General features: G+C 42.5%; 2 protein-coding genes across 3 annotated transcripts; one reads left to right on the forward strand and one right to left on the reverse strand.

Moving 5' to 3' along the window:
• Positions 1–338: 338 nt before the first annotated feature.
• Positions 339–7,426, forward strand: wdr44 (WD repeat domain 44). 2 transcript variants are annotated; one of them, XM_088398102.1, is made up of 21 exons: positions 339–485; positions 786–921; positions 1,154–1,187; positions 1,361–1,435; positions 1,682–2,291; positions 3,252–3,400; positions 3,489–3,584; positions 3,714–3,850; positions 3,963–4,046; positions 4,143–4,249; positions 4,307–4,458; positions 4,540–4,678; positions 4,758–4,822; positions 4,889–5,005; positions 5,088–5,210; positions 5,294–5,485; positions 5,820–5,921; positions 6,021–6,136; positions 6,348–6,475; positions 6,543–6,677; positions 6,749–7,426. In XM_088398102.1, the coding sequence occupies exons 2-21, from the start codon at positions 821–823 to the stop codon at positions 6,835–6,837; spliced, it is 2,751 nt and encodes a 916-aa protein (XP_088254228.1). In that variant the 5' UTR covers positions 339–485; positions 786–820; the 3' UTR covers positions 6,838–7,426. The 2 variants fall into 2 exon arrangements, with proteins under 2 accessions (XP_088254228.1, XP_088254229.1); XM_088398103.1 differs by lacking the exon at positions 339–485 and adding an exon at positions 492–707.
• A 60-nt stretch (positions 7,427–7,486) lies between these two features.
• On the reverse strand, positions 7,487–15,306 carry LOC148386032 (U2 snRNP-associated SURP motif-containing protein). Its single transcript, XM_088398104.1, has 24 exons — positions 15,119–15,306; positions 13,836–13,920; positions 13,649–13,760; positions 13,465–13,571; positions 13,309–13,376; positions 13,130–13,230; positions 12,969–13,033; positions 12,724–12,889; positions 12,444–12,643; positions 11,812–11,855; positions 10,731–10,835; positions 10,591–10,657; positions 10,261–10,430; positions 10,021–10,183; positions 9,752–9,831; positions 9,570–9,657; positions 9,355–9,483; positions 9,092–9,281; positions 8,927–9,007; positions 8,804–8,861; positions 8,568–8,715; positions 8,346–8,456; positions 7,906–8,078; positions 7,487–7,823 (listed from the first exon to the last, which is right to left on the reverse strand). Exons 2-24 carry the CDS (start codon positions 13,911–13,913, stop codon positions 7,703–7,705), a joined length of 2,625 nt encoding a protein of 874 aa, XP_088254230.1. The 5' UTR covers positions 13,914–13,920; positions 15,119–15,306; the 3' UTR covers positions 7,487–7,702.
• Between the last annotated feature and the right edge of the window lie 354 nt (positions 15,307–15,660).

A 15,660-nucleotide genomic window follows, 5' to 3' on the forward strand; every position in this document is an offset into this window, starting at 1 on the left:
GACAAGAAAGTAATATTCAGTGATTTCTCCCTGATACTTAAAGTATTAGGGTTGGATTATTTTGGTTATTTTGAGTCATACTATCTTTCAATTTATATTATTTATTTTCAAGGCAAGTAATTTCTTTTTATCTTTGAGTTAAAAAGAAGACGATTCCCAAGAATAAATGTGTAAATGTTTCTTGAGACTGGCTTGATTTTTCACAAGTTTGAGGCACATTTAATATACTCATTTTCATTGGAGAGGGTTGTTAGACTGTACTCTTCTCTGTGGTGTTCCAATATTTGATTAATTTCACCGAACAGATTTTAATAGCTCAAGGTGGGATTGCAACACCACCACTCCGATACAGTAGGTGGCGAGCTATTAACCAAGAACGAAGACCCATGCCCCTCCCTTAGTACTGGCTGACTTCTTTTTTTGTGTGTTTTTTTTTAAGAAATGGGTTTGTTTATAAGGCTGTCTGCCTCCGAGACACCGGCTAGGTAATGACTCAAAGACGCAATTTTTCATCTTGGAAGATATTCTGATTGCAAATAAGTAAATGATATCAGGCTTCTTGTATACAAGTGGCTGTTTGGTTAAATATAATAGTAGACTTGCAGCATTACGCTATGATGTAGCTCTAGTTGCGATCAGTGTAACGTAATGCTCTGACGTTGACAGAAAAGTGTTTTCCGAACAAGTCAAGACCAAGCCCTTTTCGTGTGAGCGTTACTATGCGAAAGAAACAAAACAGACAGAGGCCGCATCTCGGTTAACTCGATCGCATGTTGTTCTTTTAGTTAGCAGCTGTCTGGTGTTTAAACTGGCTAGCTCAATGGAGAGATCATTTCATGTTAGCATGGCGTCAGACACGAGTGACACGGACGAGTTCTACGATGCTGCAGAGGACGTGCATTTCAGCCCATCTCCCCAAGTGTAAGAAAACACCTTTTATGTACTGATAGCTAAAACATCACTTTTGCTCTGTCGATCTTCAAACGTCAATCTTTTAAGAACGTTATCTTTTTGCATTACTGTATGCTTTCAGTTTTAATGAAAAATGTTTCCCATTTAAATGGAAATCCCGTGCATCATCTGATATTCTGGAGGCGTGTAATAACTATTAGTTTGATGACTAATTATCTTTAACTACGTTTCTGTCTTGTAGGTCTCCTGCAAAGTTTGTTATTCCATCACCTAAGGTATGTTTCTTAAAGTTGTTTAAAGTTGACCGTTTTCATTGTATCTCAATGTGCCTTCATGGTATAAATAGTCCATTTAATATAATAGTAATATAATAGTCAATTTAGACCTGTGTGACAAACAGCTATGATTATATTTGTTTCATTTCACAAAATATTTTCATTATGAACAGCTCTCGCATAGATCGGATGAAGATGAGAGCTGCGGAGCGGCTGCCTCTGGGACTACTCAAGATGATTCCTTACATGTGTGGTTTTCTATTTTATTGTTCAATAACACACTCACACACATTAGACAAGAGCTAAGTGGGGTGGATGTGTCTTATCATATTACTGTGTGCTTTGGAGAGGATTTTAATAACCTGAAAATTTTTATGACACAAAGTCAAAGTTTTGACAGTACTACTTTTTCTACACATACGGTTACTGGTGACTCAGCATCACTTCATCTAGAAATAAATTGGTGCTATGGATTTTTTTTCTCTATCTTGCAGATCATTGATAGCATCATTGAAGAGAGTCAGAAGGAAAATGGTGCCATCGCAGAACTTTTCAAGCAACTCCATGTTGATGTGACTGCGGAAGCCGAGTCAAAGGAAGAGAGTGAAGTATCAGAAGTTCCTGCGGAGGCATCGATTGCAGCTGATGACTCGAATCCTATCGAGAGACAAGAGGAGCAACCGGAATCCTCTGCCACAAACGGAGCGTATTCTCTGCCTGCCCCCGATTCCTTGGACCTCCCAGGACCTTCAGGTGCAACGCGGGAAGGTGTTCAGCCCCCAGACATCACCAGCACAATTGGACAGAGTCATACCGATGGGATGCTCGTGGTCGCTGAAGGGGAGCAGGAACCCAGGTCCGCTGACATTTTAGAGCAGGTTTCATTCGCAGACAGTTCAGTGGACTCCATGGACGCATCAGGGCCTACAAAACCACCACGGCAGTTCACGGTAGAACCCGATATTGTAGCCAGCACCAAGAAGCCTCCGCCATCACGGCCACGCCCTCCGAGTGGAGCTCCTCCACCAAGACCCCCTCCACCTGCGATGCAGCGTCTCCCTTCCAAGAAGTCTCAGGAGTGTCTCAGGCCCAGTGGGCTTGAAGGTAAACATGCATTTAAAGATACTGTACAATAAATTGGCCGTCTAAGCAACACTTAAGTATTAGTATTGGTTGTAACCAGGGCTGTGGACTCGGACTCGGTCATTTTTGCCGGACTCGGGGACTCGGTCGGACTCGGTCATTTTTGCTGGACTCGGTGCTGAGTTTGACCGAGTCCACCGAGTCCGACAATAACAAAAAAAATGCGTTCAATTTTATTTTCATCATGCTGCTGAGAATGCGCGTAGGAATACTGTCCACAGCCCTGCTTACGATCAATGCGGCCACGTTGAGTTGCACTTAGGCTAATGTTTACATTATGTACCAATGTCAAGGATGATTATGTCACCCAGCTTATATCATTATTTTGATTTTGATCTAAATTAGCCTTGAATAAAGACTAAGCAGTCACATGAATTAACAGAAAAAATGGACAGCCGGACTCGGACTCGGACACGGACTCGGTGGTCAAGAGGCCGGACTCGGACTCGGTGCAAAAATCCGACCGAGTCCACAGCCCTGGTTGTAACAGTAAAGGACCATCTTCAAAGAATTTACACAAATTGACCAATACACTAAATCAAATTCAGAAGAACTTTGTGTCTTAGCCACCTACTGACTGATTACATTACTTAATATGTCTCAGTTTCTCAGTGTTTTGAGTGCTTGATGTTTGTATTTCATTGCAGCCTTTAAGGCAACACAATGGTCCGAGGCTTGTTTACTTATTGCTGACTTATGCAAAATGTAAGTAAATGAATAACAAGGCAGGTTCCAGGTTAATCATAGATTGGAAGACTCTTGTCATCACAACAAGAAATGGTTTGGTGAAAAATGTAGTTGGTGAGGGCAAATGTTTGTGCTCAAGGGCCCACATTTGATTTCTTAAAAAAGTAGATGCCAGCTTACTTTTAATAATTACCAAATGACATTCCCTCAAATATATATGTATACACACTGTAGTCTCTGCAGTGGGTCAAGTCAGCAGCGAGACTCTGGAACCCTCTGGTCTGGTGTCTCCGAGTAGCACCGTGAGAAGTTTAACCAGAGAGTTGCAGCACTCCTTGGATCTGGCCAGTGCCACCAGTGGGGACAAGGTGGTGACCGCACAGGTCAGTGTTTAAAATATCACACACTGTACATGGTGTGTTTGGTCTTCAGTGCAACACTTGATAATGGATGCCCATTTTGTGGATTTAGGAGAATGAGGATGAGGAAGCCTCGGGTCAGGGTGAGGGACAAGTTCCAGGCCCTCAGCGTCCACGCTCCAACTCCGGTCGAGAACTCACTGACGAGGTAGGTCCTTGCCTGTTTGGTTTCGTCTTGGGGGGGGGCTTTATTTTTCTTGGCTTTAAGCCACATCAATGTTGTTGTTGCACATTCCTTCCACCAACATTCAATGGACCGTACCGAATGTTAAAACAGGAAATCCTGGCCAGTGTGATGATCAAGAACCTCGACACTGGGGAAGAGATCCCGCTAATCCAGGCAGAGGAGAAACTTCCTGCGGGGATTAATCCCCTAACTTTGCACATTATGAGGAGGACCAAAGAGTATATCACGTAAGGGGATAGTCAAATGTATGACTGTGCTTGATTTGGAAAAATATGATCTCCAGTGAAAAACAAGGCAACATGTCGTAAGGGGAAGTTGCTCCTTTTTTTTCCATCCCAGGAATGATGAAGCACAGTCAGATGATGATGAAAAGTCCCAGGCTCCACTAGCAGACACAGATGGGGGAAAACTGAAACAGAGAACGTAAGGAGCTGCATCTTATTTCATCCTCAACTGTAATGCTCGTTCTGTCACGTTAATCTTTATCTTATGTTCTTCTGAATCTGTCTTTATTTCCAGAACGCAGTTTAAAAAATTCCTGGGCAAGTCAGTGAAAAAGGCCAAGCATCTTGCTGAGGAATACGGAGAGAAGGCGGTGAACAAAGTGAAAAGTGTTCGCGATGAAGGTAATGAAAAAAATTAATAAATTTGGTTACATAAACTCTAAACATTTTTCTTGTTAGTTTTCCACACAGATCAAGACGACCCGTCCTCCAGTGATGACGAGGGGATGCCCTACACCAGGCCTGCCAAGTTTAAGGCAGCACACAGCTTTAAGGGTCCATTCGACTTTGATCAAATCAAGGTTGTCCAGGATTTGAGTGGCGAGCACATGGTAGGACAAATTGCTCTTTCCTCCTCTGTTATTTGAAAGGCACAAAGTCTGATAGCAGTATTTTTTGTTCCTTGTTCCAAGGGAGCCGTGTGGACAATGAAGTTCTCACACTGTGGCAGGCTGCTGGCTACTGCCGGCCAAGATAACGTAGTTCGCATCTGGGTCCTAAAGACCGCCTTTGACTATTTCAATAACATGAGATTGAAATACAACACGGAAGGTATCCCCCAAAAGTCCCCTGATGTCCGTGACAAAACTTCAATGAGTCGTTGACGTGTTGGTTTATGCTTGCTTCCCAGGTCGAGTGTCACCTTCTCCCTCTCAGGAAAGCTTGTGTTCCTCCAAATCTGACACTGATCCCGGGGTGAGTAAATTCCCAAATATTCTGATGTAGGGAAAAAAAAAAAATCTTATCATCCTTGTGTTTCAGGCAAGTTGTGCTCCAGAGGACCCAGATACAGAAGACAGGAACGCCCCTTTTCGCCAAGCCCCCTTCTGCAAGTATAAAGGCCATACAGCAGATCTTTTGGATTTGTCTTGGTCAAAGGTGACCATCTCCACAGCTTTCAATTCATCTTCCATTCAAATGCCGTCTTGCCTCATACGATGCATTTGCTACGTTACCGTAGAACTTCTTCCTGCTTTCGTCATCCATGGACAAAACAGTCCGACTGTGGCACATATCCAGGAGAGAGTGTCTCTGCTGCTTTCAGCACATTGATTTTGTCACAGCAATCACATTCCATCCCAGGGTAACTTGATAACATCTCTCAAAAAGTCTCCCAATTCACACAAATACCAGATTATTAATCGCTACAGTTTTGTTTCTTCCCAGGACGACAGATACTTTTTAAGTGGCTCTCTGGATGGGAAGCTACGGTTGTGGAACATTCCGGACAAGAAGGTGGCGCTGTGGAATGAGGTGGACGGACAAACGCGCCTCATCACTGCTGCAAACTTCTGTCAAAATGGGAAATACGCTGTCATCGGCACCTATGACGGAAGATGCATCTTCTATGACACAGAGGTACCTTTGCTTTATTTTCAGTTTGTTTCTTTAATCTAGAGTTGTATTTTAGTTTATCAGTGAAAAGGAAAAGGCCCAAGCACAGAACTCTGGGGGACACCGTGTGAAAGCGCTGTGGTTATTGATGTGGATGAATTGCTCCTGGTTAATGAGTTAAGACTGAACCAGGGCACAGAGTGATGAGGAAGCAGGTTTGTTGTTGGGAAATGAGAATGAAACGTGTTGCTTGTGTCAAAGGCTGCTTTGAGGCCAATCAACCATGTCAGGCAATGAGCTTTTAAGAAAGATGTCTGGTTGCCAAGTAAACTTGAAATAATTTTTTTGCATTCGACAGCGTCTGAAATATCATACCCAAATACATGTACGGTCCACCAGAGGAAGGAACAAAGTTGGGCGAAAAATCACTGGTATTGAACCATTACCTGGAGAGAATAAGGTAACAAAATAATCTAAATGTGACTCATCACTACTTTGGGGAAATTTTAACTTTTTAGCATATTGGCTCCATCAAGACATTGTATGTCTTCTCTCATAGATTTTGGTGACCTCAAATGATTCCCGCATCCGCCTTTACGACTTGAGGGACTTGTCTCTATCCATGAAGTACAAGGGTTACGTCAACAGCAGCAGTCAGATTAAGGCCAGTTTCAGGTGAGGAGCAACATTAATAACCACAAAGTAATAAGCCTCTCCACAATGTTCATTAAAATCACGTTTGATGCCTTGTTAAATAAAAGAGATCACTCACCAGAGATGCTAATTATTAAATTTATGCATCGAGCGACTCTAGACTATGCTCAATTAGCTGTTTACCCTCCGCCTTTAAGCCAAATGGATTTCTAACACAAGTGTGTTCCCGCAGCCATGACTACTCTTTCATCGTCAGTGGCTCAGAGGACAAATACGTGTACATCTGGAGCACTTACCACGACCTCAGCAAATTCACATCAGTGCGAAGAGATCGCAATGACTTCTGGGAAGGGATTAAAGGTAACTGCCGCTGTGCAATGTAATGCAGGCACCTGCCCAACGTGTGTATGGTTTTTTTTTCCCGCAGCACACAACGCTGTCGTCACATCAGCCATTTTTGCACCGCACCCAGGCCTCATAGTGCCACAAGAGACCGGTGCAGAGAAAACAGATGCCGATTGCAAGAGCGTTGACTCTAATGAATCGGAAACGATTCCCTCAGGTATCGACTGTGCTTCAATGGGAACAAAATCTCGAGTGTTATTCGTTGTGCTGAGGAAGATTTTGTTGCAGGTGCCCTCAAGACGGATCACACAGAGGTTCTACTCTCTGCTGACTTCACTGGAGCCATCAAGGTTTTCATTAATGTGAAGAAATATTGAGCTCCATGAGACTTATTTGTAACTCACACAGATATATAATTGTTTTATCTCCGAGCTTGACGGCTGCATCACAGCGTTACTTTTCATCTTAAATACCAAGCAACTGTGATTAGTTTGACGTTTCTAAAAGCTCTAATTGCCAACGTTACCGTTCTGTGGTTTCAGCAGACGCGTTCATTAATATGGAATATGTGGTTAGCTTCTTGTGCTGTCGCATTTCTCAGCGGTTATTTCCTAACTGTTGCAAGACACTGTCTCTACATTTCAACGAGTCTTGAAATAATATTTTTCTGTAAATGTGCCTAATTTTTTGTTTTCTTTATTTTTTTTAAAATGTTTCAAATTCTCGACATTTCCTTTGCTGATCATAGCAACATTTTAGATACAGCAAATCTGTACGTTTATGATTGAGTGGGGTCACGTATCATACTTTGTACTGTACATGTACTTTTCCGAAACACTAATGGCTCTATGTTTGATACATTTCAATAGATTAGGACTGTAGATGTACAATTGCACACTTATTGCTTTTGTAAGCAACTTAACACTCTATTGGTGTCCTCAATAAAAAGGTTTGTTAATATTTCAAGCAGAGTTAATACCTATACTTTTGCCCTGCGCCTCTGTGAGAGGAAGCATCACACGCAAATTCATATAATCACTAAAAGTGATTTTAATGTTTGAGCATCGCACATTTCAAATTATTTTATAAACAAACGTAAAACAAAAATATAATTAGTGTCCAAATATGATACAAAAGAGAGCAGAATCTTGCGGGAACGAGGGAGGTGTTGTTTGGGACCAAGACGACGGAGCGCTGTGAGTGGTGGACACCTGCTTACCGTTGCAGGCCTGGCAGCCAGAGTCAATGTTTACTCTTTTTTGTCTTCTTGTGGGAACGATGTGGGGACTGTGACCGGGACCGAGATCGCCGCCCCCTCCACTCTGGAGATGGAGATCGGGACCGTTTGGACTGTCTGGGACACCTGGAAGGGGGTGGTGGGGAGACAGGGTCACTTTTGAGAATAGTCATCGTAATTGGTGTATTTTTTGTCACATGGCACTTACTTTAAAGGAGAAATGCTATTTGATTTTCGGCTGCGTCTGTCAGAATCTCGACTCCGTTGCCTGTCTCCATTTTCACTTTTTTTGCTCTTCTTTTTGTCCTTTTTCTCCTCTGTCGGCCTCTCTTTTGATTTGGATGTTGAGCTTTCAGGTTTCTCGTCATCCTTTTCAAATTCCTACAGGAGATGGGGGGCGGGAAACAAAGTTCAATTTAAAAACTGACACAATCACATTTTTATGAGCTAGCGGGTTCTTTGGGACCAGTAATACGTTCATTGTGAAACCAGATTAAAACCATGTTCCACCCACTGAGCGACATTGTTTTTGTGCGCCTCTAATTGTACTCAGATGTCAGTGTTGCCAATACAAAACTTGCCATTAAAGAATTATCTTACTGAGCAATTGCTTTTCTTCCTCAAAAAACGCCTTTGTGCTCCAAATACCTTTTGCAGCAGTTTGTTCCTGTAATGTTCCACGTGCTGTTGGATGCTCATGCCGGACTTCCTCTGCCTCTTGCCACTTTCTAGCTCATCTTGGAATTTCATAACCTTTAACTGAGTTACAAGGATAAGGTTAAAATTAATGTTTTCACTTTGAAAAGACATATAGGTATAGATGTACATTCAATTTGACAGACTACTGACAATTTCAGAAAGTTCACTTACTTCCAGCTCTCTCAGCTTTTTTCTTTGGCTCTCAGACATTTGAAAACCTCTGAGTGAGCTGGGGAAATGTGCACTGTCATGTTTGGGAGAACTGCTCGAGTCATCGCTGCTGTCACTCTCAGAGTTGCCTCCATCCAGTGGCTTGACACTGTTTCACAGCAAAACAAAGAACCATGTTGACACTGAATGCTTATGAAATGTGTGGACGAAGGCAAAACAACCACAGGGGCCCTTACCTTACATTCACTTCATTGTCCTTGCTTGACGCAATGCTCCACTTGGACTTGGGCAAGGCTGAAGGAAAACGGAGAACGTTACATACAGTCTACTCTGCAGGGGACATTTGTGAGCCGTGTTACCTTGTGACAAAGTCTCGTCATCTGCCGGCTTCTCCCACTTGGACAATGGCCCTCTGGGAAGGGCCACCTTGCGGTCATCCACTGAGGACAAAGTTGAACTATGTCAGAACGTTGCCACTCTTGGACACACGCGCCATGCATACATAACAGCCGCGCTCTACTCACGTGGCATTCCGTCAATGTCGTCCATGGCACTTCCCAAGGGAACGCCGTCTATGTCATCGACAGGAACGCCGTCCAGGGAGTCCCAGCCGATAGGGCAGCCGTCCAGGTCATCCGCTGGCCCTTTGCTTAAAGGCAGCCCGTCTATGAGAGCGCCGTCTATCGGCATGCCGTCAAGTTTGAAGGAAGCTTCCTAAAAGAGGAACATCAGTCATTTGAATACCGCATAGAAGACTGATCAAAGCAAGAGGACCTTTTCCACTCACATCTGCCACTTCTGTCAACTCTTGGCCAACTTTGGCAAAGCCCAAGAAGATATTTTGGAGGTGGATAAGATAAGGCTGGGGGTATATGGCCCAGTCTTCCCAAGCTCGAAAACAACTCGTGACCTTTTGCTGCGGGCAACACAAACGGCAGACAAAATGTTTGTAACTTCCCCCCCCCCCCAAAAAACATCCTCATCCGTCAAAGACACAGTTACCTTAAACTGTTCAGCTTGCAGCCTGGCTTGTATGTTTTTGTACGCTTCGTGAAGCACTCCAAATATCTGCGACAGCTTTGATTCAAAACTAACAAAAAACAATCATCAAAATCAGAGTTATACATAACAGGAAAACATCAAGACCACTGTGCATGAAAGGATAAATAAAAGGTGTCTCTTACTGTTTCCGGTAATATGATGCCCCTGCTACTTTGGCACTGGAGTTGTACAAAATATCTGATACTAGATATAAGCTGGCAATCTAGAAGAGTAAAAAAAAAGTAGTGAGGTTAAGTTGTTGATGGGAAATCATGCTAAAAATACCATGTACAGACTTCCCCCATAACTTTGTTGTATGCATGCATGAGTGACAGTTTCTCTAAACGGGGGGGGGGTCATCGTACCAGCTATGTGTGTTCAAAATAAAAACATTTATGGGGGGGGAACTTGCCTTCTTCTGGAGAGAAGTCTGAGGCGAAGAAAATGATTCCGTGACATGTCCCACAACTTCTTCCGCTGCGTCAGCTCGTTCAAGACAGAAGAACATGGCGCCGGCGATGTCTCCTTTGCTGGGAGTGAGCTCCTGAAGCAACACCTCCAGCCTCTGTCTGTGCCTGCATGTTTTGTCTTGTTAACACTTAAGGCTGGGTAATTAACCCATTTTAGCATTTTGCCCGTTTGTTGTACTCACTCGGCTCGGAGCTGTCCCTTCTTCACCTCCTCCTCAGGAGACGTGACCTCCTCCCCTTCATCCTTTTCCTCATCTCTGTCCAAGTAGCTGTTGAGGATGGGAGGCCTCCAAAGGGAGCCGCCTCGGAACATACGGAAATCTGTGGTCCTCCATTTGGTCAGGGACTCTCCCTAAGGATGTGAAGGTAAAATGCTAAACTGCTTAACTGTCCCAAACATCCAAACCCGACACAAAATTGCAAGGAGGGATTCGACCCCCAGGCACCAAAACAATTTTTTTGGGTGAAATAACAGTTTTCTAGACTATTTTGAGAAAATGTACATAAATTACCTGCAGGATGGAGAATAGTTTCCAGCGATAGTAAACGTGATTTTGACTTTTGTTGTCAAAAAGGAACCTGAGCCAAAAGAAAATTAAAGTTAGGGACCTCATGGGCTTAGTTAGGACACACACACAGCATTTTTTTGTACCTGTAGTCTGAGTTGTTTTTTTCTTTGTTCATTATCATGGCTTCAAACAAAGGACCTTCACGCACCACAAACTCTATCATTCGATGGATGAGGAACAATAAATTTCTATGGGGGAGGGAAACAGAAAGTGATTTATTGACGGCAAACCTTCAATTTTCTCTCTGGGTTCTGGCGGGGAGGAAAGATCTCTTAATACCTCTTTACACTGAGCTAGTGAGCCGTGCAAACTGCAGGCTGGCTCTTTGCTCTTGTCAAAGCATTTACCGTTTGAAACTGCGGAGCGTAAATATTTGCCTGTCGAAAAGGACACCCTGTTTTCACTAAAGTGCACAGTCACTGCCCTCCACGGCACCCAGGACAGACATTGTTTGCGGCTCAGTCAAAGAGGTAAAAAGGATTCCTCAGAAACAAAGACATTCGTTCGGATTTGGCTGGTTGACTTTTTATGACTACCAATTGCAGATCTTATACCTTGTCCATATGATGATTAGTTAAAAAAGTCCACAAATTGGATGTGAAAAAACAAGAATAAGGCTCACTGTAGAAAACAGAATGTTTTTTATATCCACATTTCACTACTTCAAGTGATATTACATGGATACAAATAGGGAGATGAACATCTCATGAGTTGGACTAGAACAGACTTCATTCTTTATCATCAATATTCTTTTATGTCTTCGATTCCAAGCAAATAATTCATATTATTTGATTGCACAGGTTTGCTATGTTCTGCTACCATTTTACTGGTAATGTCACCAACTTCAATTACTCCTAGTATGAAAGCGCCTTGTAAGGACATACGATTTTAGAAAGCCAAGAGGTGAGAAAATACAAATACTTTAGTTTCTCATATCGTGGCCGAGGAAGCACCTAGCAATTAATCAGAGCATGGCTTTTTTGAACTATCAAGAAAAACTGCACTAAATAAGAGGCCTACTGATCTTTGTTTGCTTAGTTAAGATTATTCTTTTTTTTTGTGGGGGTAAAAGTTTTATCTTAATAAATATGTTAGAGCACCTGCCTCTGTCCTATCACTTGTGTTCTAACAGCTGGTCAGTCGTAGGAGGAAGAGTGTGTGTACCTTTCGGTCGGGATAACCACTTTGACTACGGCTTCGGACAGAGTCTGTTTGTGAAGTCAAACCAAATAGTGAAAATATGACAAAGGTGAGTATTTGTACAGATGAAATACGGCAGGAATCAGAGAAACCATAGAATACATACTATAAGCAAGAGGAACGAGAGCTAAGTGTAAGAGGTCAGACCCTCCATGACTGCATGTTAAATGTCCACACTAAATGACATTTATCTCAAAGTGAGGGCTTATTTTTCAGACTACTTAATATGCGTCCCCTCCGTTTTATCCTTCGAGAAACTAACACAGACTCAGCCTATCACAGATGTCCATTACATTAGGTACACCTGCACATACGGTAGTGTTTCCTTTCCCTCATTGAGCATGAACAGGATACTCTGATTAGGAACCTACTGCCACCTAGTGGAATATAATTTAATTATTCTGCCCAGCACTATTAAGCGGCTGCTAAAGACAGATGAACAACAAAGATGCATTATTGGTGTATATAATATATTGATATTTTTTTAAAACTGACACCCAACTGAAAGACGTGCAGGTGTACCCAATGAAGCGTCCGACTGTCTCACTGCTCAGACATCATGCACGTGCATAAAGCAAAATGAAGCAAGACATTACCTTGTCAAGATCTACTTTGGACAAGGCCAGGGGTTTGGTGAAGTCATTTCGAAAGCGATCCCTTGGCTGAGCGTTGAAAGGAAGCCCAGACTGAGGTGGTGGCGCTGCCCTCACCCCAACTGGAGTGTAGAGCGGCTGAGGTGGAATCCGAGCTGGTCTGCCCCATCCCAGCTTCATTTCGAAGCCCATAATCACTTTACCTAAACCCCCCCCACCAAAAAAATAGTATGAGACCAAGCCATGAGAATAAAAATGGAAAAGAGCATGTCTTTAGGAGTACCATCTAGCGCTGCCAAAGCTCGCTCTGCGTCTTTCCGTGTCATGAAAGCCACGAAGGCTCTGTTGGAAGTCCTGCAGCGCTCCTCATCCGTGCGGGGCCACATTATCTTCACGCTGGCCAGAGGACCGTACTTACCAAACTCTTTGCAAAGTATCTCCTCATTCATCTAAGGAACAACAGAGTGCATTGTGTTAGCTGCTAAGCTAACATGAGGCGGCACCCTGGTCTTCGACTGTGAGGCCTACCTTTGGACTGATACAGCTGATGTATAGATTGGTGGTGGTCGGTATCGTTGGGTCATCATAAAACACTGTGGAACACACTGAGGTTTAGCAGGGCAGAGCATATTAAATACAGGACTAACACCATATTTTGACTTGTGTAATCATGTCGGTAAGTTTCTTACCTGGCCGTCCTAACAACGGTGATTCCAGGAGTCCGGAGCCGCCTCCACTAGCTGGTTCATTTTGCTTTCTTTTGTGTCTCTCCTCACGTTCTTCCTGAATTCTACAATTTTCACAACAAAGATACAATGATATTGTAAAAATAAAATGGCAAAGTTTAGAAACTTTTGGGTAGACTCACAGCTTAAGTTCCTCTTTGAAGAGCTCTAAGTTACTCTTCTTCTTTTCCTCTGCCTTTCTTTTAAAAGCCTGTGAATCGGAGACATTGTGCATGCCGCTCAAGTGTTTATTTTTGAAGAAATGCAACAGTTTATTTTGGATACGGGTCCACACTTACAGATTTTTTGCTCTCTGATGATTCAGGTCCGCCATCGTCTGATAGGGGAACAAACTTTGAGGCAGGTCGATAAAGCCGACTTTTGTTGGCCTCTGCTGCTTCCTCATCTGCAAGAAAAAAAGTAGCTGTTAAAAATCACAATTTATAAATAAATGAAATAGTGTAACGAGTCTTAACACCTGACCTTTTGTTGGATTCACAATGCCTCCACGGACAAAGGTTTTCACTCCACTTTTTTGGTTGGGCTCGAATGATGCTAAAAATTCTTCAAAAACAACAGCTGCCTTTTCCTGCTCCTACATCACCATAATCAGTTAGCAAGGCATTTTTAAAAATATTTCCTTTTCAGTTACAGTTTACAATGGCCTTACCTTTTTCTTTCGCACTTCTTTCTCCTTCCTTGTTAGAGTTTTGACTGGGGTGACAGTGTTTACCTTTTTGTCAGCCATTCTTGAACTACAAAAAGAAGGACTTATTTAATACAAATTATTCAGCCTTAAAAAAACTCACACACACACATTAACCTAGCAATTGATCTCTTATGCAGATCAGCACTATTCAAAGGTGTGGCATTATTTAACATGATACGATGTACTCCTACAGCCTCCACTTCTAAAATTAACTGTTGCACAGATTTGGTATTCAAATTAGCAAAGTTCTATTACATTTGCCCTGCATCTTTTCTCCGTCTCCCTCCATGCATTTGAGCGTGAATCATCCCGTGTAATTGGGTTTGCATTATCTGCCGAATCCTTTAATGTACCCTTGCATCCATCTTTTCAGCTATCTTTCATCACTGTCTGTATCCTTTTCTGAATACTTTCTTTGCAACCTGGCCTTTACTCTTAATGCCCACTTACCTGTATCCTTTTAAGAATGCTTGCTTGTATCCAGCCCATGCACGTTGCATTTAAATTAACTTTCCATCAAGCTCTTCTTTAAATATTATCCGTATCACTCTGTGCAACCTAGCTCAAACCCAGGCCTTTGTCGTTTCATGCACCCTTTGCCTGTAAACATCGTCTCCCCCTTTATGTACAGCCATTTTTATTAAATTGTCACTAAACAAGAGCCCGGTGGATCCAACACTAAATTTGCAAAGAATGCGGTTATTTTAATGTAAGACAGAAGTGTAGTAAATTACAGTGGGTGTGCGAGCTAAAACAAAACACATCACAACTGAAGTGGTTCCTCAGAGAGCTGCATTATTAGTGCAATGACAGAGTTAGACGTTGTTGGTTAAAAACAAAAGATGAAAGATTGTACGATGTAAACAGGCAATAAACTCTACTTTGAGAACTAACACAATGATTTAAAGGGCCTGTGTGTCTCCTTACCTTCTGTCGACGCTTCACTTTGCTAGCATCGCTATGCTAACACAAACATTTAGCTTGGCTGACGCTAGTTCATGGAGATGCAAACAAACCGATGAAGAAATTGACGTTTCTACCACAATTCAATTCCCTTAACAACCCCCCTTAGAGACGACAAAGATGATAAATAGTGCAAAGTAACCAAGTCACCAGCGCCTAAGCCAACGCATCAGATCGCTACTCGTTAGCAACGCCAAACGAGCATCGACACACGTTATTAAAAGCACAACGGCGTGCACATACGGAAGCTTTTCACATTCATATAAAAAAGTGCAACTTACAAAGTGTTTTGTGTTACTGGTTCACCATCCTGGCAGCGACGATCACGGATAATACCGACATACTACAACATAGCGGAATATACAGACGAGTGGAGTTCAGTGGGAAACATTGAGAGCTAATACATATTCATGAGCTGGGCATTTCACTCTTTGTTAGACTCACTCAGGGCTCGCTTATCACCTACGTCAGTGTTTCACAATTTACGCAGCCAAAGGACTATTTTTACATTGACAAAATCTCACGTCATCACACAAAACAAAAACAAATATAGCAAGTTTACAGCAAATAAATAATGATGGAGCCCTAGTAGGTTTGCATATTTTGCCATCTAGTGGAGGAGCATGTAATTGTTCTGCTAACAGATCAACAGAAATGCATTATTTGTAGTAAATTAATAACTCAGTGGAATTTGATCATTTCGAGAGGTACTGCTGATAATCTCCCTCAAGCACAGCAGTGACTGGGCAACATATTTCCAATCATTCATTTGCTAATTGCATTTATTTTACTCATGTTACAAACCAAAACTGTCATATAATTT

The sequence above is a fragment of the Syngnathus floridae genome, chromosome 15 (genome assembly GCF_059516105.1).
Source record: "Syngnathus floridae isolate MCC-2025c chromosome 15, RoL_Sflo_1.0, whole genome shotgun sequence".
NCBI classification, from domain to species: Eukaryota; Metazoa; Chordata; class Actinopteri; order Syngnathiformes; family Syngnathidae; genus Syngnathus; species Syngnathus floridae.